The sequence below is a fragment of the Microcaecilia unicolor genome, chromosome 1 (genome assembly GCF_901765095.1).
Source record: "Microcaecilia unicolor chromosome 1, aMicUni1.1, whole genome shotgun sequence".
NCBI lineage: Eukaryota > Metazoa > Chordata > Amphibia > Gymnophiona > Siphonopidae > Microcaecilia > Microcaecilia unicolor.
This window is the reverse complement of record NC_044031.1, coordinates 343,104,327-343,126,267: the sequence shown is the minus strand read 5'-3', so window position 1 is coordinate 343,126,267 and position 21,941 is coordinate 343,104,327. Positions and strand designations below refer to the sequence as shown.

Sequence of the window (21,941 nt, the reverse complement as noted above, 5' to 3'; positions counted from 1 at the left end):
GTTTCCTTATATTATTATTTTTTAATTCCTTACTCACAAGTATATCCCAACTTAATGGTCTCCTCACATTAATTTTACAATTTTAAATTGTGTTCCTCAGTTAAGTTCTTATTTTTATTTATGTGGTTGATATTATTTATCATCATTAAAAATTTTATATAAAAAAAGAAACCAAGCTCAAACATGTATGTGAGTCTAATACTATCGTTATTATTTGTATTTTAAAATGGCTATAATTTTATGTTTCAACTTTTTTATTGATGGAACAATCTGGTATATACAACCGAGTAACTTCAAAATCAATTATAAAATACAAGTACTATGCATCGATACAAGGTGAATAATGTTTACCATCAAGATTTTGTTTCGTTTTCTCCCCCCGCCCTTTCCCCTCCCTCATGTCCAAATTGCAATTTGGACTAGGCAATGCTTATTTTTATTTGGAGAAAAAAAAAAAGTCATCATGGTGTGTTTTCAATAGTTCTCAGTTCTCCTGACTCTTATTTTGATCGTATCCTTTGGTCCGTCTCTGCATAGAACCATTGTTTGCAGGCAGGCATCCATTATCCCGGGAGGGAGCCCTTGTTCTTGTGGTCCCCTCACGGCTGATCCATCAATACTATCAAGCATTGCCCAAATGTCCACCAGATCTTAAATATCAATAATACAATACATTTGGAAACATGTATATTAATTATTCCCTTTTTATAATGATACAAAGTCTCGCCAATTCCTCCTCCTGAAACAGGCTAATAAATCAGAAGACAAAAGGCCAATTTGGTTCCAAGCAATGCAACTTTTATTGCTAGCAATTGTACAGCACTGAGTAGTCTCAGGATACTGTGTCACTCATCATCAGACACTTACATTTATACTTCCCTACTGGGCCTGCGCATTAGGCCCCTTATACATCATAATTGGCATGCGCAGTAAACATTTGTAGTTCTTACAGTACACGTTTGTAGTTCCCAGTACGTACACACGTCATAACACTGAAATGATACTGGCAAGAGAAACGAAACTTAGCAGCTCCTTCCACACACACACACAATGCTCCTTTCTAGCACAGGAGATAAGGTTCGTCTGGCTCAGAGATGCAGGGCGGGGGTGTTAGCACCCTCCAAGGCCACCTATTCATGTGGCACCTACGTGCAAGCTGATCTTGTATAAGCCTTGCTACTACAGTTACAGTTACAAGCTATATATCTAATAGCCCTGCATTCTGTCTTACATTAGTAAACAGTAAAACTGGGTAAGGCACAAAGGTCCAGTGCATTAATAAAGTGTGGCTAAAAGCCAAAAGCAGAGGTAGAATGCATAAGTATAAGTCCATCAGTAGGCACAAAACATGAGGTTGTTCTGTTGGTCAGTAGTATTCGGGTAGTATCCGGCGCTCCACTCCTACACTCCCTCCCCCTTGCCAACCTTTGTTCGGGAGGAGATTTACTCTCTTTGTAAATAACCGTAACTATGTCACAACATGTTGAGCAATAGACTTCTGCCCCTTGGGCTAAGCCCTTGTAAATAAAGTCCCCATATTTGCATGAAACATTTTTTCCATTTTGGATTACCTTTTGCCTCTCTGGCTTCCCATGTGGCCATCGCGTGTATTTGGTTTCGCCAGTGCCAATAGGCAGGTGGATCGGGAGATACCCATTTTTGCAATATAGTCTTACGTGCTATCAGGCAGACCTTACGGCACCAAAGCCTAGGCCCTTTCGCCAATGCAGTAAATGCTGGTTGCGTGTCCAGCACGTAGTGTTCCCATGCCCCCCTTACCGGTGTCTGTGTCGTGGCAGTCAGAAAACATTGAATTCGTCTCCAAAACATACGGACTCCAGGGCAATCCCAAAAGGCATGAAATAGTGTGGGGGCTTCTTGGTCACATTTGACACATTTCACATTCCTCATGGTGTTCATGTGTCCCCATTGCTTTCCTGACACATATGCCCTCATTACCACTCTATATCCACTCTCCCTAAGCCTTTCGTCTATGGTGAGCATCAGGATGCGCCTCAGTGTGGCCCCTACATCCCACCTCTCTAATGACCCTCCCGATTCATGTTCCAATTTTTGTTTAATATAGTCCAAGTTTTTTATGGGGGCGTTTTTCTCCATTGCTCAGCTTATAGAAGATACTGTCATTCCTATTGCTTCCAGCGCCAGGAAGAAGGCTTGTATCTGACCTCCAATTTTTGATTGGAGTGCCGGTTGGTTAAGGCTAGAAATATAATGTTTAGCTTGTACAAACGCAAAATAGTCACCCCATGTATTCCCTATCTTATTTTGCAGGTCTTCGAATTTCATGATATCTCCTTCCCTTCCTAGCAGATGTTCCACTTTTGTGATTCCCTGTGCCTCCCATCGAAGGAAGGCTGAGTTAGTTTGTCCGGGCTCAAAACTCGGGTTCCCTCTAAATGTTAAGAGTTCTGATGTTCCTGGTATTCCTCCCAGGGTCCTAACTAGCTCCTTCCATGCCTTACGCATGGATTGCAGCAAATGGCAACGTTTAAACTGGGCTGGGATTTGTCCCTGTTCTAAGTGCAATAATGTGATAACATCATATGGAGCGAAATATTCCTGTTCCATTTTCAATGGTGTAAAGACATTTGAGTGGCCTACCCAGTCTCCTATATGTCGGAGGAGACAAGCTTGGTTGTATAAGGCAAGGTCTGGCACTCCCAATCCTCCCCTATTCCATCTCCCTTTCATCACTGTGGCCTTTATTTGGGGTTTCTTTCTCGCCCAACAGAACCTGCTAAAGGCCCTGTTAATGTTCATTAATTCTTTGCGTGTCAGTCGAAGGGGGAGTGTCTGCAGGAGATACAACCACTTTGGGAATATCACCATGCGTATTAGATTTATCCTGCCAACTAATAACGGGAGGCCTTCCCAACTATCTAGTCGATGTCTTGTCCCTTCTAACAGGGTGTGTACGTTTAAGTCATGCAGTTTTTCTAACTCCATGGTCAGTTGAATCCCCAAGTATTTAAAAGATCCTTCTGCCCAGCTTAAAGGGAAACCCTGACCCCATAGGGCCCTCACTTCCTCCGAGGAGGCCAAGGCTTCTGACTTAGTCAAATTCAGTTTTAGACCTGCATAGTCTCCATATTCTTCCAAGCCGTGAACGATGACTTAGGTTTTGTAAGCAATACTAAGAGATCATCTGCAAAGGCTGCTATTTTGAATTCGGCCTGGTCTATGCGCATACCCTGTATCGTTTGACTAGCCTCGATGTCTCTGATCAATGGGTCAAGCGATAAGACAAATAGCAACGGGGATAACAGGCATCCTTGTCGGGTTCCTCTATATATCTGAAACTCCTCTGATTCCAGTCCGTTAACCCGTATCTTCGCTTTTGGTCTATGATAGAGGGCCCGAATCCTTGACATAAAGTGACCATCGAACCCGTATTTATTTAATGCGGCGAACAGGAATGCCCAGTGTACTTTGTCGAACGCCTTTTCGGCGTCATTAGGAGGGATGGTGTATCTGTAAGCTTCCTCCTTTCTAGAGCCCCTATGATTTTCCGCAAGTTCTTCGCTATTATCCTGCCCTCCACAAATCCCGTTTGGGCTTCATGAATTAGTTTCGGCAGGACCTGTTTCATGCGGTTGGCCAGGATTTTTGCTAGCAATTTAATTTCCACATTCAATAGGGAAATTGGACGGTATGACTCCACACATTGTGGATCCCTACCGGGCTTGGGCAGCACCACTATATGTGCTAAAGATAGGCCTTCCGGGGGCTGTTCCTTGTCAATTATGCTGTTGAAATATTTAGTTAATGTCGGAACAATGTGTTCCCCTAGGATCTTATAAAATTCTATACGGAGCCCATCAGGACCAGGCGCTTTAAGCAATTGTCCTTGTTTTATACCCAGCATTGCTTCAGCCTCCGTGATTGGTTCATTCAATTTATCTTTATCCCTTTGGCTGAGAGCCGGCATGTCTAAATTGTCTAAGTATAGAGACTCTGATAGCCCCCTGTCCTCCGGCGTCATGTATAGATTATCATAGAATTTGGCAAACGCCTCACATATCTTTTCTGCTGTATGTTCCATTTTCCCTTGTTCCCCTCTCACTTGTAGGACCTGTCTCTTGCTCCCTCTTGGGTTGGCTAATCTTGCTAATAGGCGCCCTGCTTTATTCCCAAATCTGTGTAAGTGAAATTTATAATATGCTTGAGACTTCGAAGCCCGCTGGTGCAACAATGTGTTTAATGTGACTTGGGTTTCCAAAAGATTAGCTCGATGTGATTCTGTGTGTGTCCGGCCATAGGCCTTGCCGAGCCTTGCATATCAATTTACTTAGTCTTATAATTTCCCTATTCCTAGCTGATCTAAGGTGATGATGGTAACTAATTATTTCGCCTCGCAGCACGGCTTTCGCTGCATCCCAAAATAGAATTGGGTTCTCTATGTGTTGCCGGTTCGTTGCTGTATAATCTTCCCAATTCTCCTTTAACTTGGTCTTAAATTTCTCGTCACCAGTCAGTTCTAGCGGAAACTGCCAGGAGCCCCCTTTGTGTCTTCGTTCCTCCCATTCCCATTCCATACTCACCCACGCATGATCTGAGATCGTGTAAGGCCCTATATGCGTATCCTTTACCTTTCCTAGCATGTTTTCAGTGATTAATATATAACCTATTCTGGCTTGGGATGCGTGGGCTCTCGCGTGGTGAGTATAATCTCTTTCAGTGGGATGTAACACCCTCCACACATCTATCAAGTGCAGCGTCTGTCCTAATCTTTTCAAGCCCTTATTAGACGCCGCCGAATCACTTCTTTTACCCTGGGTGCTGTCGATCGAGGCATCCCATACCGTATTAAAGTCTCCCCCTACCAGCATCTGTTCCCCTCGATATGAGAGTAAATGTTGTAATATTTGGTTGTAAAAGTGCTTATCAAATTGATTAGGGGCGTAGATATTGCCTACTAACAGTTTTTGTCCCGATATCTCCACTTCCACGAGCACATAACGGCCTCTTGCGTCCGTCACCATGGGGCGTACCGCTGTGGTCAGCCCTTTACGAATTAATATTGCTACCCCTCCTTTTTTCCCTTGTGCTCCCGCTGAGACGCATTCCTCCACCCACCATGTCCTGAGTTTTGCATGTTCCTCCTGGTTAAGGTGTGTTTCTTGCAGCAAGGCATATCTATATTATTTCTCTGTAACTGTTGCAAGATTTTTGTTCTCTTTATGGGTGAGTGTATACCCCCCACGTTCCAAGTAACGAGCCTAACCATAATCTATAGGGCCTACTATGCTCTGTAATGTATCTCTCTTTTCATGTTGTCTTGCCAGGGGGGCACCCCAGCCTATGCCCCCCCAATCCCACTCTCGACATTTGCCTTGTCTCTGTTTCAGTGTTCTTCCCCTCCCCCTGACGCATTGGTTGGCTTTGTTCCCTTTTATCCCTCCCCCCCAAATCTCTACTCCTTCCCCTACCCATCCCCCCACCCCATTCTTGTCCCCTCCCCCCTTGTTCCATGTTTCCCAATATAGGAACCGATCACATTTGTCGCCTCCCGACCTCCCCCCCTTCATGCATCTCATCCGTTATATACTCTGGACTTTTAAAGCCCATCTATTTTGTTCTCTAAACCCCTTAGCAATCGACCCTCGACAAACAATATATTCCCCTAATACAGATTTCTTATACTTCTCAGATTATGTCCCCCCTCATATAATAGTACATATTAAGATCATTTATACCTTCAATCGGGCTTTGGTGTGGGCAGGCCCCGATCAATATAAATTTTTCAGGTTCCCCCTCCAGTGGTTTGTCCATTGTATTATTGAGGCCAGTCTCTGTAATGTAAGTTGTGTGGGTATAAACCCCTCCAGTTATTCATAAACCTTATGCCCTATGCAACGTTAACAAACATTAACCTCAACTGTTGAAATGATCTGTTATCTAATCAAACCTGTCGAAACTGTGGCTGATGTCCATGAGATCTCTCTCTAGTTAACAAACATTAACAGCAACTGTTGAGACGATCTGTTATCTAATCAAACCTTGCGAAACTGTGGCTGATGTCCATGTGATCTCTCTCTAGTTAAGAGACAGCGTAACACCCCGTCCTCTCCTCTGATTCATGCCGGGGTGTCTCTCCCAGTGCTTCCCATGTCTTCTGCCTCGATCTGGGCCACAAATTTTTTCGCCTCCTCCACTGCGTCAAACACACGCGTTGATCCTTTATACCCGATCTTCAGCTGCGCTGGGTACATTTAATCTTCTGGTTAAACAATGCTGTACACACTGGGGAGAAGGTGCGGCGTCTCCCCGCCACCCCCGCCGAATAATCTTGAAAACATAGTATTCGTTTCTGTTCATATATCAGCACATTGTCTTTCCTGGAGGCTTGCAAAATATATTGTTTATGTTGAAAATTCAAAACCCGCAGAATGAGTACTCTGGGCTTATTGGTGTTGTCTGTACGAGGTACGGTGAGCCCTCTCTACTCTGAGGGCCCATGTGCACAGGGAAGGCCACTCTTGCGGTAAGCCAGCGTTCCAGCTCCATGATTAAGTCCCTGCCGCCCATGGCCTCTGGAAGTCCCACCAGACGCAGATTGTTGCGTCTAGAACGATTCTCCAGTTCTTCTACTTTTTGTTCTAGCGCTTCAACACGTCCTCTGGACATTTTTTGTTCGGTCTCCACCTCCTGTAACTTATCCTCCACCACGCTCGTTCGAGTTTGACAGGCCACGCATTCTCTCGCCAAGTCTTCCATCCGCGAGTGCAGCTTCTCCAATTTGGAGTCGATGGGGGCTAATCTGCGTTCTAGTAGCTCCTCCATAACGGCGGACATCTCCGCCGTTACCTCCGCCACCCACGCCAAAGAAACTGCTGTGCTAGATTTTTCCGGCGAGGACGCCATTTTGGGGTCTGGTTGTTTTTGCCGCAACTTCTCTTTTTGAGTGGTTTTCGCAGCCATCCCCGGCGTATGCTGTCCGATACTCACTCGCTGGGGTTTAATCTATGCTCCGATGTGTTTTAGCACACACTCTGGGTCCGTGCTTGTCCAGCCCAACGGGGCAGGAGGATCGGGGTCGGAGAGCTCTTCAGGCACGTCTGCCCTCCGCCATGGCGTCACGTGATCATGGCTATAATTTTAAATTGTGTCTCTCAGTTAAGTTTTATTTATGTGGTTGATATTATTATTTTAAAGACACCAAACCCAAACATGTATGTGAGTCAAACATTTTATAATTGTAATATAAAGGAACTTCAAATGCATTATTTTCATAATTTGCATCATTTATTAATAATTCGTTAAAAAATCATTATTCCTTTGCATTATAAAGATTTTTTGTTTTATTCGATGAAAATTATAGTTCAACATTTGTTAATTTTCCAGTTTAAAAATTACATACATTCATAATTGTTTATTTTCCAGTTATATAGCAACGTATGTGCTCCTCGTTCTCTATCATATATATAAATGTATGTGTTTTGTCTTCCAGTAAACCATGTACATTTACACAGTCCACATAAGCATGTGTTTCACAATTTTTCTGTTTTCAGAATTGTCATGCACATTTCTTCACATACATAGCTTTATTGTACACACATATATACTACTCTATATGTGTATATATATATATATTATACATTTTTTGTAATTTTATTGTTTCTTCATTGTATATAAATGTATGTTTTTATAGACTCCTGATGCAGGCCTGACGGCCGAAACACGACGTTGTGTCGAGTCTTCGAAACTCTTAATAAATTTTCATTTTAAGAACATCCTCCAGTCTCTGATATCCTTGGTCGCTCTCCCACTTTCTGTTCTCCATGTAAAGTTGCAAAGCATTTGTTTTTCAATGCAAATTGGTGCTACTAATTTTCCAACCCATAAGCTCTATTTGCAATTGTGAAAAATGTTCAAGCTGGTGCTAGGGAACCCTCTGAGATAAGGAATAGAACTGTGCCTGTCCAGTGACTGACCACTTCCTTTGTTCATAAAATAGCTATTAAATGGTTTTTGTTCAAGTAAATGTTGAAATAAGAGGAAATGAGAATGCTTTGAGACTGTTTGAAGAGTTTCCTTTATGATAGGTCTAAGATTACATCTCAACTTAATGATTTTTGCTGAAAAACTTCACTCTGAATCTTGCTCCTTTTTTAGCCTCCATTAATATTTTATCTTTTAGTTCTGGAGTTGTCTCAAAAAGAGTAGTGCAAGCAATGATTTAACTGATATCAAAGAAACCTTCACTTGACTGAGTTTTTGTGTGGAATTATAAGCTGTTTTCAATTCTTCCCTTTTTATGGAAGCTTATTGAGTGGGTTATGATACAGCTGAGTGAATATCTTTGTTAGGTCTTTATTACTTGGGTTTCTGCCAGCGTCATTCTACAAAGACATCTTTTCTGTCTATACTTAATTAACTCTTTTCAGGTCTAATGGACCACAGTTCTGTTGCAGTTGCTTTAGATCCTATTGCAACTGTTCATTGTATAAGTTGGGGCATCAAAGTTTGTTTGTTTTTTCAACAGTAGGCCACATGATCAGAAATCCATGTTTGTGGGGAGAGGGCCACATGATCAGAAATCCTTGTTTATGGGGGGGCACGTGATCAGAAATCCTTGTTTGTGGGGGGGGGGACTACGTGAACAGAAATCTGTGTTTTGGGGGGGGCCCACAGGATCAGAAATCTGTGGGGGGGGGGGGGGCACATGAATGATTAAGCCTGTTATGTAGCATGATTTATACTCATCAAAATCTGTGAATCTTTTCTGAAATTGACCTCATATCCACCAAATAGCTCTACAATGTTTCAAAATCAAGTGTATTAAAACTCTTAAGAGGGCCACATTCCAGGTTCAGGCAGGCCATATATTAAACGCCCCTTATATAAATCATGTGATCTTGGTAGATCACATGATGCCAAGCTAGTAAGCGGGTGTCGAAGAGCTGAGCTCCTAAGCCCCATACATAACATCTAGAGCCTGGGCTGCTGTAGTGGAATTTTTCTTTTATATTCCCCTTTCTGAGGATCTTCATTTCTAAAAAGTGGCTTTTGATCTCACTAGCTGCTGCCCATGCCCTCGAGAATACTGCGGAAAGACGGAGCTTGGGGACAACAAAATGGTGGATGACGAATCCTTGGGCCAGCCGTCGGTAGGCTCAGCCTGGGCTGCTGAGATTGCAGCAGAGGTGTCAACATTGCTGGAATCCTCCATGGATGATAAACTACAAAAACTTGCTGATAAGCTGGAGTCTGTAGATGGTAAATTGGAAACTTTAAGAACTGATTTTTTGGCTTATCAGTAATGCCTTTCTGACGTAGAAGACAAGCTCCAACAGCATGACAGTCAAGATATGCAGTTAAAGCTGGCTCAATTAGAGGATAATATCAAGGATTCGGAGAACCAGTTTCAATGGAGTAATCTCCGACTGGACGGTCTCCCGGAATCAATTAAAGATCCTGAGTTACATGTGTAAGTCTGCTGCTGGTCCTCTGTGCATTGAGCGTGGCCATCTTTCACGAAACGCCTAGCCACCCACCTGGGGCAACCCCGCAGCCACTTAAGAGGGTCTATCCTTCAGCTCAGGTCCGCCTGCACCTGCCACTCATGCTCTACTCTAGCACCCTCCTCCCACCAACTGGATCACAACTGCCTCAGGGCGAGTCTCCCGCTCTCAAATTATCCCCAGTGATTTCTAGGTTACTGGAGCCACATAGCAAAAGAATCCAGCTCAAGTTTTTCTAGCTGCTTGCTTATTATGAATCGTCCGTACTTTCTGATGCAATTTCTGACCAGGGTTCAGTATTATCCATCAGCTCTTGTTCAGGAATAACTTCCATTTCTGTCAGCTGGGACTGCTGTACTCTCTACTTGTCCCAGGGAGCATTTTCGAGCCTGTGCTAGCCCACCTTCCCTTTCCTTTCCCTTAGGAAATGCATCCTAGAGATCCCTGCTTCTCATTGGTGCCTTGCTGTTCCTAGTACATTCCCCAGAGTGCTTTGCCTCCCTGTCTCTGGGCTCCCACGGTATGTAGGAATCATAAAGCCATTTGTTAGCCCTGCCTCACCAGGAACATGGAAAGTATACATTTTCCCCTCGAAGCAAGTGTGTTTCTTGCTCTTCCAGGTAGGCAGATTCATAATTCTGTAACTTATGAGGTGGTCCTTCGTATGGGGAAGAGCGGCTTTCCTTGGGGAATTTAGACTAATTCTCCTGGAAACTTGCCTGGCTTTCACTGGGATCTCGAGGGACACCGGGTCTGAATGCTGCATCCCATCCCTTTTCCTCCACTCAGTGAGACGTCCTTAAGGGATCACATTTATGTAATTTGATTTGTAAACTGCCTAGAACCTCTTACAAAGAAGCTTATAAATGCAATAAGTTAATTAAAATACATAAAAATGCCATTTAATATGTTTCCATTCAGGTTAGATTATCTAGCTATATAGAAGTTCATCCTTCTGCATATTCCTTGCCTAGCAAGAAGGATCCCCTATTCCTTTGGCCAGTTTATAGTGTATAGAGTAACCATTATAGAAGACTTTTCCAATCAAAGTAGTGGGAGTGTTTCACACATGTTCATTCCTGGCTATGGTTGTGCTAGTTACAGGAGTGTTGTATTTTTAGCCTTGATTTGTTAATGAACAGGAGCTTGTCAAATAGTCTAGTAATATTGTGGTGTTCCCCTCTCCTTTTTTTTGTTTCTAAACTGTGAATTGAGCTGAGCCAAGCTTTCTGTGCTGGTAGGCGCCTGAGGAGATATCTGATCTTTGTGCTTTTCAAATCAAGTCAAATCTTATATACCACTAAAATCCCCTCTTCAGGGTTCAGTGTAGTTTACAACAAATTAGTTTACATCAATTTGTAAAACACAAGATAACCACAGTTCAAAAACCATTAGAAAAAAACAGTCCTATAAGCAGTTAGAGGATATACTTTCTATAGAAGCAGTATTGGATGATCATTTAAAAGCCTTTGGGAATAAAGTTTTTAACTTCTTCCTAAAGCTAATATAGCTGTTATCTGGCCTTATAGTAAGAGGGAGGGAGTCCCATAGAGAAGTTATTCGTACAGGAAAGAGGGACTCCTATTGGTACAGGAAAGAGGGAACTAAAAATCTTCTCGAAACTAATGCCCTTGCAGAACAGAGATGACAGGAACAATTGATCTTTTAGTCTATCAAATCGAACCATACATGATGATACATTATTCAACAGATCAGATGTAAAGCCATATACATTTAGAAAAACTATGCAAGCAGCTTTAAGATGTTATAGTAGTCTAGATGCAGCAGGATCAGCATTTAGACCAGTAGTGTGAAGCCTTTCTAGACAAAAAATGACCGAGCTAGCCTTAGCTGCCTCGTTTTAAACAGTGTTTTTTTTTCCATAATTGATTAATGTGAGAGGAGACTATTAGGTAGCAGTCAAGAACTTCCCCAAGTACTCTAGCTTCAGATTCTACTATTAGATATGTCATTGCACAATGTAATAAGTTGGGACAACAATCCCCGGAACCACATGATCCTTGAGTATTTAGTTTTAGTTTATTTATCAGAGCCCAATTTTGGATAGTATTCATCCCAGCTGTTACTGACTGGGTTAGATCATGATGTGAAGGGGATATTGGTAGAAGAAGCAAAATGTCATCAGCATAAGATAATAATAGTTCACCTAACCCCAAGTATATTGAACCAAGAGAGGACATAAAGAAATTAAACAGAATTGGAGAAAGTGGGAATCTCTGAGGGACCCCACACTTCAGAGACCAGTAGTGGGAAAGTTGGTTATTTTGTTTAACCTTCGATTTGATAGGAATTCACGGAACCATTTAAAAACAGTGTCTGAGATACCTATCTGATCCAGCTGTTCCAGCAGTATTACATGATCAGCTGTATCATAAGTACATAAGTAATGCCACACTGGGAAAAGACCAAGGGTCCATCGAGCCCAGCACCCTGTCCACAACAGCGGACAATCCAGGCCAAGGGCACCTGGCAAGCTTCCCAAACGTACATACATTCTATACATGCTATTCCTGGAATTGTGGATTTTTCCCAAGTCCATTTAGTAGTGGTTTATGGGCTTCTCCTTTAGGAAAGCGTCTAACCCCTTTTTAAACTCTACCAAGCTAACCGCCTTCACCACGTTCTCCGGCAACGAATTCCAGAGTTTAATTACGCGTTGGGTGAAGAAAACGTTTCTCCGATTTGTTTTAAATTTACTACACCGTAGTTTCATCGCATGCCCCCTAGTCCTAGTATTTTTGGAAAGCGTGAAGAGACGCTTCACATCCACCTGTTCCATTCCACTCATTATTTTATATACCTCTATCATGTCTCCCCTCAGCCGTCTCTTCTCCAAGCTGAAAAGCCCTAGCCTCCTTAATGTTTCTTCATAGGGAAGCCGTCCCATCCCCGCTATCATTTTAGTTGCCCTTCGCTGCACCTTTTCCAATTCCACTATATCTTTCTTGAGATGCGGTGACCAGAATTGAACACAATACTCAAGGTGCGGTCGCACCATGGAGCGATATAACGGCATTATAACATCCTCACACCTGTTTTCCATACCTTTCCTAATAATACCCAACATTCTATTCAATTTCCGAGCCGCAGCAGGACACTGAGCAGAAGATTTCAGTGTATTATCGACGACGACACCCAGATCCCTTTCTTGGTCCGTAACTCCTAACGTGGAACCTTGCATGACGTAGCTATAATTCGGGTTCTTTTTTCCCACATGCATCACCTTGCACTTGCTCACATTAAACATCATCTGCCATTTAGCCGCCCAGTCTCCCAGTCTTGTAAGGTCCTTCTGTAATTTTTCACAATCCTGTCGCGAGTTAACGACTTTGAATAACTGTGTGTCATCAGCATATTTAATTACCTCGCTAGTTACTCCCATCTCTAAATCATTTATATATATATTAAAAAGCAGCGGTCCTAGCACAGACCCCTGAGGAACCCCACTAACTACCCTTCTCCATTGTGAATACTGCCCATTTAACCCCACTCTCTGTTTCCTATCCTTCAACCAGTTTTTAAACCACAATAGGACTTTTCCTCCTATCCCATGACCCTCCAATTTCCTGTGTAGCCTTTCATGAGGTACCTTGTCAAACGCCTTTTGAAAATCCAGATACACAATATCAAGCGGCTCCCCTTTGTCCACATGTTTGTTTACGCCTTCAAAGAATTGAAGTAAATTGATCAGGCAAGATTTCCCCACACAAAAGCCGTGCTGACTCGGTCTCAGTAATCCATGTCCTCGGATGTGCTCTGTAATTTTGTTTTTAATAATAGCCTCTACCATTTTCCCCGGCACCGACGTCAGACTCACCGGTCTATAATTTCCAGGATCTCCCCTGGAACCTTTTTTAAAAATGGGCATTACATTGGCCACCCTCCAATCTTCCGGTACCACTCTCAATTTTAAAGATAAATTGCATATCACTAGCAGTAGCTCCGGAAGCTCATTTTTCAGCTCTATCAGTACTCTAGGATGAATACCATCCAGTCCAGGAGATTTGCTACTCTTCAGTTTGCCGAACTGCCCCATTACGTTCTCCAGGTTTACCGTGAAGTCAGTAAGTTTCTCCGACTCGTCTGCTTGAAATATCATTTCTGACACCGGTATCCCATCCAAATCTTCCTCTGTGAAGACCGAAGCTAAGAATTCATTCAATCTCTCCGCTACGTCTTTGTCTTCCTTGATCGCCCCTTTTACCCCTCGGTCATCTAGCGGTCCAACCGATTCTTTTGCCAGCTTCCTGCTTTTACCGAAAAAAAATTTACTATGCTTTTTTGCCTCTAATTCTATCTTTTTTTCGTAATCCCTCTTGACCTTCTTTATCTGCGCCTTGCATTTGCTTTGACACTCCTTATGCTGCTTCTTGTTATCAAAAGCCACTGAAATATCAAACTGGAGTAGTATTACCTGATCCCCCTTACATAGATATTGTTTAACTTCAATTATCCAAATATAGACTGGGTAAATGTAACATCGGGACACGCTATAGAGATACAATTCCTTGATGAAATCAAGGACAGCTTTATGGAGCAACTGGTGCAGGAGCCGACGAGAGAAGGAAAAATTCTAGACTTGGTCCTTAATGGAGCGCATGATCTGGTGAGGGACGTTATGGTACTGGGGCCGCTTGATAACAGTGACCATAATATGATCAGTTTTGACATCGACTTTGAAGTAACTGTACACAGAAAGTCAAATAAGTTAGCGTTTAACTTTAAAAAAGGAGACTATGATAAAATGAGAAGAACGGTAAAAAAAAAACTTAGGGGGGCAACTGAGAGAGTAAAAACTGTACAACAGGCGTGGACGCTGTTCAAAATACCATCCTGGAGGCCCAGGCCATACATATTCCGCGAATTAGAAAAGAAAGACGGAAGTCCAAAAGACACCCGGCCTGGTTGAAAAGTGAGGTGAAGGAAGCTATTAGGGCTAAAAGAAACGCCTTCAGAAAATGGAAGAAGGAACCGTCTGAAAATAACAAGAAACAGCATAAGGAGTGTCAAAGCAAATGCAAGGCGCAGATTAAGAAGGCCAAGAGGGAGTATGAAAAAAAGATAGCATTAGAGGCAAAAAAACATAGTAAAAATTTTTTTCGGTATATTAAAAGCAGGAAGCCGGCAAAAGAATCGGTTGGGCCGCTGGATGACCGAGGGGTAAAAGGGGCGATCAAGGAAGACAAAGACGTAACGGAGAGACTGAATGAATTCTTTGCTTCGGTCTTCACCGAGGAAGATTTGGGTGGGATACCGGTGTCGGAAATGGTATTTCAAGCGGACGAGTCGGAGAAACTTACTGACTTCACGGTAAACCTGGAGGACCTAATGGGGCAGTTCGGCAAACTGAAGAGTAGCAAATCTCCTGGATCGGATGGTATTCATCCTAGAGTACTGATAGAACTGAAAAACGAGCTTGCGGAGCTACTGCTAGTGATATGCAACTTATCCTTAAAATCGAGCGTGGTACCGGAAGATTGGAAGGTGGCCAATGTAACGCCCATTTTTAAAAAAGGCTCCAGGGGAGATCCGGGAAATTATAGACCGGTGAGTCTGACGTCGGTGCCTGGGAAAATGGTAGAGGCTATTATTAAAAACAAAATTACAGAGCACATCCGAGGACATGGATTACTGAGACCAAGTCAGCATGGCTTTTGTGTGGGGAAATCTTGCCTGACCAATTTACTTCAATTCTTTGAAGGAGTGAACAAACATGTGGACAAAGGGGAGTCGGTTGATATTGTGTATCTGGATTTTCAAAAGGCGTTTGACAAGGTACCTCATGAAAGGCTACAGAGGAAATTGGAGGGTCATGGGATAGGAGGAAATGTCCTATTGTGGATTAAAAACTGGTTGAAGGATAGGAAACAGAGAGTGGGGTTAAATGGGCAGTATTCATAATGGAGAAGGGTAGTTAGTGGGGTTCCTCAGGGGTCCGTGCTAGGACCGCTGCTTTTTAATATATTTATAAATGATTTAGAGATGGGAGTAACTAGCGAGGTAATTAAATTTGCTGATGACACAAAGTCGTTAAATCGCGACAGGATTGTGAAAAATTACAAGAGGACCTTACGAGACTGGGAGACTGGGCGGCTAAATGGCAGATGATGTTTAATGTGAGCAAGTGCAAGGTGATGCTGCGGCTAAGAAAGCAAATAGAATGTTGGGTATTATTAGGAAAGGTATGGAAAACAGGTGTGAGGATGTTATAATGCCGTTGTATCGCTCCATGGTGCGACCGCACCTTGAGTATTGTGTTCAATTCTGGTCGCTGCATCTCAAGAAAGATATAGTAGAATTGGAAAAGGTGCAGCGAAGGGCGACTAAAATGATAGTGGGGATGGGACGACTTCCCTATGAAGAAAGACTAAGGAGGCTAGGGCTATACAGCTTGGAGAAGAGACGGCTGAGGGGAGACATGATAGAGGTATATAAAATAATGAGTGGAGTGGAACAGGTGGATGTGAAGCGTCTGTTCACGCTTTCCAAAAATACTAGGACTAGGGGGCATGCGATGAAACTACAGTGTAGTAAATTTAAAACAAATCAGAGAAAATTTTTCTTCACCCAACGTGTAATTAAACTCTGGAATTCGTTGCCGGAGAAAGTGGTGAAGGCGGTTAGCTTAGCAGAGTTTAAAAAGGGGTTGGACGGATTCCTAAAGGACAAGTCCATAAACCGCTACTAAACGGACTTTGAAAAATCCAAAATTCCAGGAATAACATGTATAGAATGTTTGTACGTTTGGGAAGCTTGCCAGGTGCCCTTGGCCTGGATTGGCCGCTGTCGTGGACAGGATGCTGGGCTCGATGGACCCTTGGTCTTTTCCCAGTATGGCATTACTTATGTACTTATATATGTGATTAGAACAAGCAGTAATGTGCGGTTGTGAAGTCAAATTGTGACCTTTGTAAAATAGAAAATCTCTCTAAGTATATCGAGATTTGCTTGCTGATACAGGTTTACATCATCTACATGTTATCAATAGAAATCAAACAAAATAAAACATGGAAAAGAAAATAAGATGATACCTTTTTTATTGGACATAACTTAATACATTTCTTGATTAGCTTTCGAAGGTTGCCCTTCTTCCTCAGATCGGAACTAAGCAAATGTACTAGCTGACCGTGTATATAAGTGAAGGCATTCAAGCATTATTATGACAGTCTGACAGGGTGGGAGGAGGGGGGTGGGTAGGAAGTATGCATGGGGACATCAAAGCATATCATTGATATTCTAACAGGGTGGGTGTGGATAGAGTTATGCTTGCCAATAGCCTTTGTAGTTTGCAGCTGAGGATATTTCTAGTCCTGAGCCCTTCAGCAGAGGTGTAAGAACAATTTTGCCCACAGTTATTTAGCCGTCAGCCATTGAACTGCCTCATTTGGAATAGATGTAAACAAAAATACAAAAATTCAGGACAGTGATCAAGGAACGATGAGAATGTGAACATTTCAGCAGCAGTGATTTTACCTTTTGGGAGACAAACAAAGCAGATCAATCAGTGATATGGTTTATAAACTTTATTTTCAGAGATTCGCCCGACACAGACTGTGTTTCGCCCACAAGGGCTGCGTCAGGGGCTCTACAAAAGCAAATAAAATCAAATACAATTAAAAACATATATATTTGTATAATACTATATCATAAAGCAAATAGAATGTTAGGTATTATTAGAAAAGGAATGGAAAACAAAAATGAGGATGTTATAATGCCTTTGTATCGCTCAATGGTGCGACCGCACCTCGAATATTGTGTTCAATTATAGTCGCCGCATCTCAAAAAAGATATAGTGGAATTAGAAAAGGTGCAGAGAAGGGCGATGAAAATGATAAAGGGGATGGGACGACTTCCCTACGAGGAAAGGCTAAAGCGGCTAGGGTTCTTCAGCTTGGAGAAAAGGCAGCTGAGGGGAGATATGATAGAGATCTATAAAATAATGAGTGGAGTTGAACGGGTAGATGTGAAGCGTCTGTTCACGCTTTCCAAAACTACTAGGACTAGGGGGCATGCGATGAAGCTACAATGTAGTAAATTTAAAACGAATTGGAGAAAAGTTTTCTTCACTCAACGTGTAATTAAACTCTGGAATTGTTGCCAGAGAATGTGGTAAAGGCGGTTAGCTTAGCGGAGTTTAAAAAAGGTTTGGATGACTTCCTAAAGGAAAAGTCCATAGACCGTTTATTAAATGGACTGGGGAAAATCCACTATTTCTGGGATAAGCAGTAGAAAATGTTTTGTACATTTTTGGGATCTTGCCAGGTATTTGTGACCTGGATTGGCCACTGTTGGAAACAGGATGCTGGGCTTGATGGACCTTTGGTTTTTCCCAGTATGGCAATACTTATGTACTTATGTACCTCATCACATGCCAGTGGTTGAAAAGAATCCCAAATCTGGTCTATGTTGATACCCTGAGTAGTACATATACTAGTATCCAAGACCATATCGGAGTTTGTTTTCCTTTGTTGTGATAACTTTGGATATGTCAGACCGGATTTGAGTGATCTTGTTGAAGTAGTTAGCTAAATTCTTTCAGAGCTGGATCCTGATTTGCCCATAAGTGTGATGATTGGTTTGATTTTCACAAAATTTTGTACTTATGCAAATGTATTAAGTTATGTCCAATAAAAAAGGTATCATCTTATTTTCTTTTCCATGTTTTATTTTGTTTGATTTCTATTGATAACCTTTAAGAGTGGACTAACACGGCTACCACACCTCTGTACTTATTCAGTGAAATGTTGGTAGCTCCTTAGTTAATCTATTTACGTAACGTATCAGTTTCAGTCAATAACATTTCTGTCACATAGCATTTATTATGCTGCAGTTCTTATCTTTCCTACCACTTCAGTTTGTGATTATGTTGGCCATGTGCAGTGGAAGATTGATGGAATTTGAGTATCTGAAGTAATATATTTTGTTAAATGATCAACTGTACTTGTTGATGATCCATAAAATACCTTTTATCATACTTTCTAATGCCTTGCAGTCAGTGAAACTGTTCTATCTCCCTTCTTTTCAGCCCCATATTTTAGTAAGTCAGTCTTAAAGAAACTAAGCAATTTTGAAAAGTAAAATCTGTGGAGCACTTTGCCTCAAGTTGTAGACTTAATGTGTTTCAAAATCTGCTTTTTACATTGACAGATTAGCAGAGACAAGAAATGCCCTTCAAATTGCAAAGGATGCCTTAACTGAGATGTCCAAAGAAATAGAACGGACAAGAACTTTGGAATCCAGAGCTTTCCAAGATAAAGAACAATTGAGATCAAAATTTGAAGTCGCCTGTGAAGAGCGAGACAGATTTGAGAAGGTTAGTAGTCCACACTTGAAATATTTCTCTCTTCACATTTGATTACATCAGGGATTCTTACCCTTTTTTGATTCCTGCACCCCTTTAACTGATCAATGAAACTCTCATACCCCTTTCCTAAACCACATATCCACTAGTGACTGCTGATTGCTAACATAATGCACAGTTAGATTACCAATAACTGTCCTAATAACTGCCTTCATTCTGTCTAGAAGTTTCAATAATTGCCTCAGATTTCAGCCCCTTCTCTGCAACCCGTTTGACCTCTTTCCACTTTTTTGAGTGGTGATCTCCTTTTATAGAGTCAGTAAAGAGAGAGTTCTTGTTTTAAATAGTAGTCAGGCCATGGGTGGTCTGCATATGCCATTTTAATTCAAGAAAGGGAGGAGGGAGTGTGCATTGGCTGAGACAAGTACAATGGTAAAACTTTACAGTTCAAATGACTTCTGCCACATAACGTGCACCACCCCCTAATTAGCTGATGTATGAGGACTACCTATAGCCCAGACCTGACTCTGTAGTGTTCATACTGAGTATAACTGTGCTGTTCGCTATGATAGAGCTTAACTCTTGAAAGGTAATCACCAATTTCAAATAAGGTCATTTACAATGTTTGACCCTTATTTCTATATATTAAAGTGAACTAACACTGCAACCCTAATACTTTGCCCTACAATCTATCAGATTTACAGTCATTTTTAACTCGCCTATCTGCATATAATACTAGGTGTGACAAAAGGACTCAATCTCTCCCTTCTCATCATTTGCTAATTCTCTGACAATGCACTGTGCCTAGATCCTATCCCTCACTGTTCTTCACTGATATGTTGGATATATTTTTTTTATTATTTTATTTTTGTAAATATTCACAACAGTTCAAGAAAACTCTTGATTTGGAAAATAGAGGGGCATAGGTAATATAGTTCAAATTATACAAATATTCAAATTATAAAATGTATGTTATTCCCCCCTCCAGTCTGTAGTCCACAATATAGGAGAGAAAGCAAGGTACAATTCCATGAAATATGCTTTCCACTGATTAAAGCTAGGAAATAAAGCCATCAGTAGCTATGTGGAGTAGATATAAATATTACTGCTGGCTGTAGATTGGAAGCAACCCTCAAATCTAAAAAGGAACTCAAGTGAATAGGGTCATAGAAAATATATTTAACTGAATTAACTTTGAATACATATTTGCAGGGGGAAGTTAAGCCAAAATAAACCACCCAACTGTATGACCCGGGGACGAAGTTTTAAGGACAATTGACGCCTGTTTTGAGTTGCTCTTGCAATATCAGGAAATATTCTAATCTTGTAATTCATAAAGAGTTCATCCCTATGACGGAAAAATTGTCTCAAAATCCAATCACGATCTGGTTCCAATACAAAAGTCACTATTACGGTTGCTGGTATAGTACCCGTTACATCATCTTGAATTATTTTTGTAAGGTTCAACATATCAAATGAGACTTCTGCTCCTTGTGCAACTTGATTGATGTTTTCTTTTTTATCCTTTTTATATGGTGGAATATAGTATATCTTAGAGACTGATGGATAGACCTGCTTCAGGATCTTCAATACCTCTGATAGATATTTCTTAAAATTTATTAAAGGAGCAATAGATGTAACTTTAGGAAAATTAATCAACCTTAGAGTTTTAGCCCTTAGTTGATTCTCTAAATTTTCATTTTTATAATGTAACAGCATATTTTCCTTAATCAAGTTAGACTGAGTTTGTTGAAGAGATTTTATATTGTCATTATTCGTTTCTGTTATTTTCTCAATATTCTTGTTTCCAAGACTGAAATCTTTTCCAAGGGCAATTTGGTAGTTTGAGTTACCAATTGCAATTTCTGTGAAAAGGAAGTTTCTAAGCTCATAAGAGCTTCCCAAATTGAGTCTAGAGTAATAGTGGTTGGTTTTAAAGGCAGAAAGGACTTAGTGCAGTGAATTCAGCTAAAGTTTCTCCCGATGGCTGCTTCTCATCTACTGCTCTGGAGTCTGCCAGAACATTGGCTCTCCCCAGTATTTCTTCTCCAGTGCTGACATCCAGCGGCTCCACACTGCAATCTGGGCCCCACTGGAGGAAGCATTCCTTGGTCGATAACACAAGGGGCTTCCCGCCCCTGTTGCAGCTCCACCGCCGGCATTCTCAGAGGCCTCCGCTCATCGGGACTAAACGAGATCTCTACCTCAAGTTGGGGGAGCGAGATACCTTCCACCGCTCCCTCCAGCAGCGAGGCTCCTGGCCCCAAAGAACTTCCAGGCACGGCGAAGCGGTCCATTGGCCCCGATGGTCTCACAGGTGTAGTGGGGCCGACACACTGTTTACCCCTCCTTTTTGGCATGAGCACAGGTAAAGAGTTTCAGCAATGAAGGTAATCGGGTAATGAACCGCCTTGCAGTGTTCTCCTCAAAGCGCCATCTTGTTTTTTGTGTTGGAGATTTTTATATTAAGACCGGAGTAAATGAAACTAAACTTTCTTTTTTTGTTTTTGAAGTCTCAGAAAAGTTTGGCTTAAAGGAAAACATATAGATAGAAATATTACAATGCCTTGACAAATAGTTAAAATTCCAAGTTTTTGTAACTAACTTTAAGCCTCCATCTTAAAACGTGTTACGTCTTTTAAAGGTATCCTTTAAACCCAGGTACTTAACTAACCTTGCTTTTGCGAGCAATTGTTTTTATACTCCAACATGTTTTGTTTTTTTAATTCAAAACCATCGTTAAGTTTTTAAATTTTAAACAAAGTAACATAAATCAGTAAACAAAACTTATAAAGTACATGATTTGCACACTCCTACATCAGTGTAGATTACAAAAATGAAGTATTTGCAATGTAAACATATTTATTTGTTACATTTGTATCCCACATTCTCCCACCTATTTGCAGGCTCAGTGTGGCTTACATATTACCTTAAAGGAGTTTGCCAAGTCCGGTAGAGAGAAACAAATGCAAGGTTATGTTGTGGTCGAGTAAGGTAGGTGCATTTCAGGCACCATGGGGGGCAAAAAGAGGGAAGGTTGTATATTCAGTAAGATCATTGGTTTTGCTACGTTGCCAAGTCTAGTCATTTATGTTGTCGGTAAGGTAAGCCTTTTTGAACAGGTTGGTTTTTAG

The 21,941-nt window shown here is 41.6% G+C and overlaps 1 protein-coding gene across 1 annotated transcript in view; it reads left to right on the top strand.

Annotated features, from left to right (window-relative positions):
* The window catches only part of KIF15 (kinesin family member 15), a 1,036,090-nt gene that overhangs the window by 970,145 nt on the left and 44,004 nt on the right, over positions 1-21,941 (top strand). The window contains 1 exon segment of the mRNA XM_030209299.1: positions 18,654-18,819. Coding sequence (XP_030065159.1) covers positions 18,654-18,819 — 166 coding nt within the window.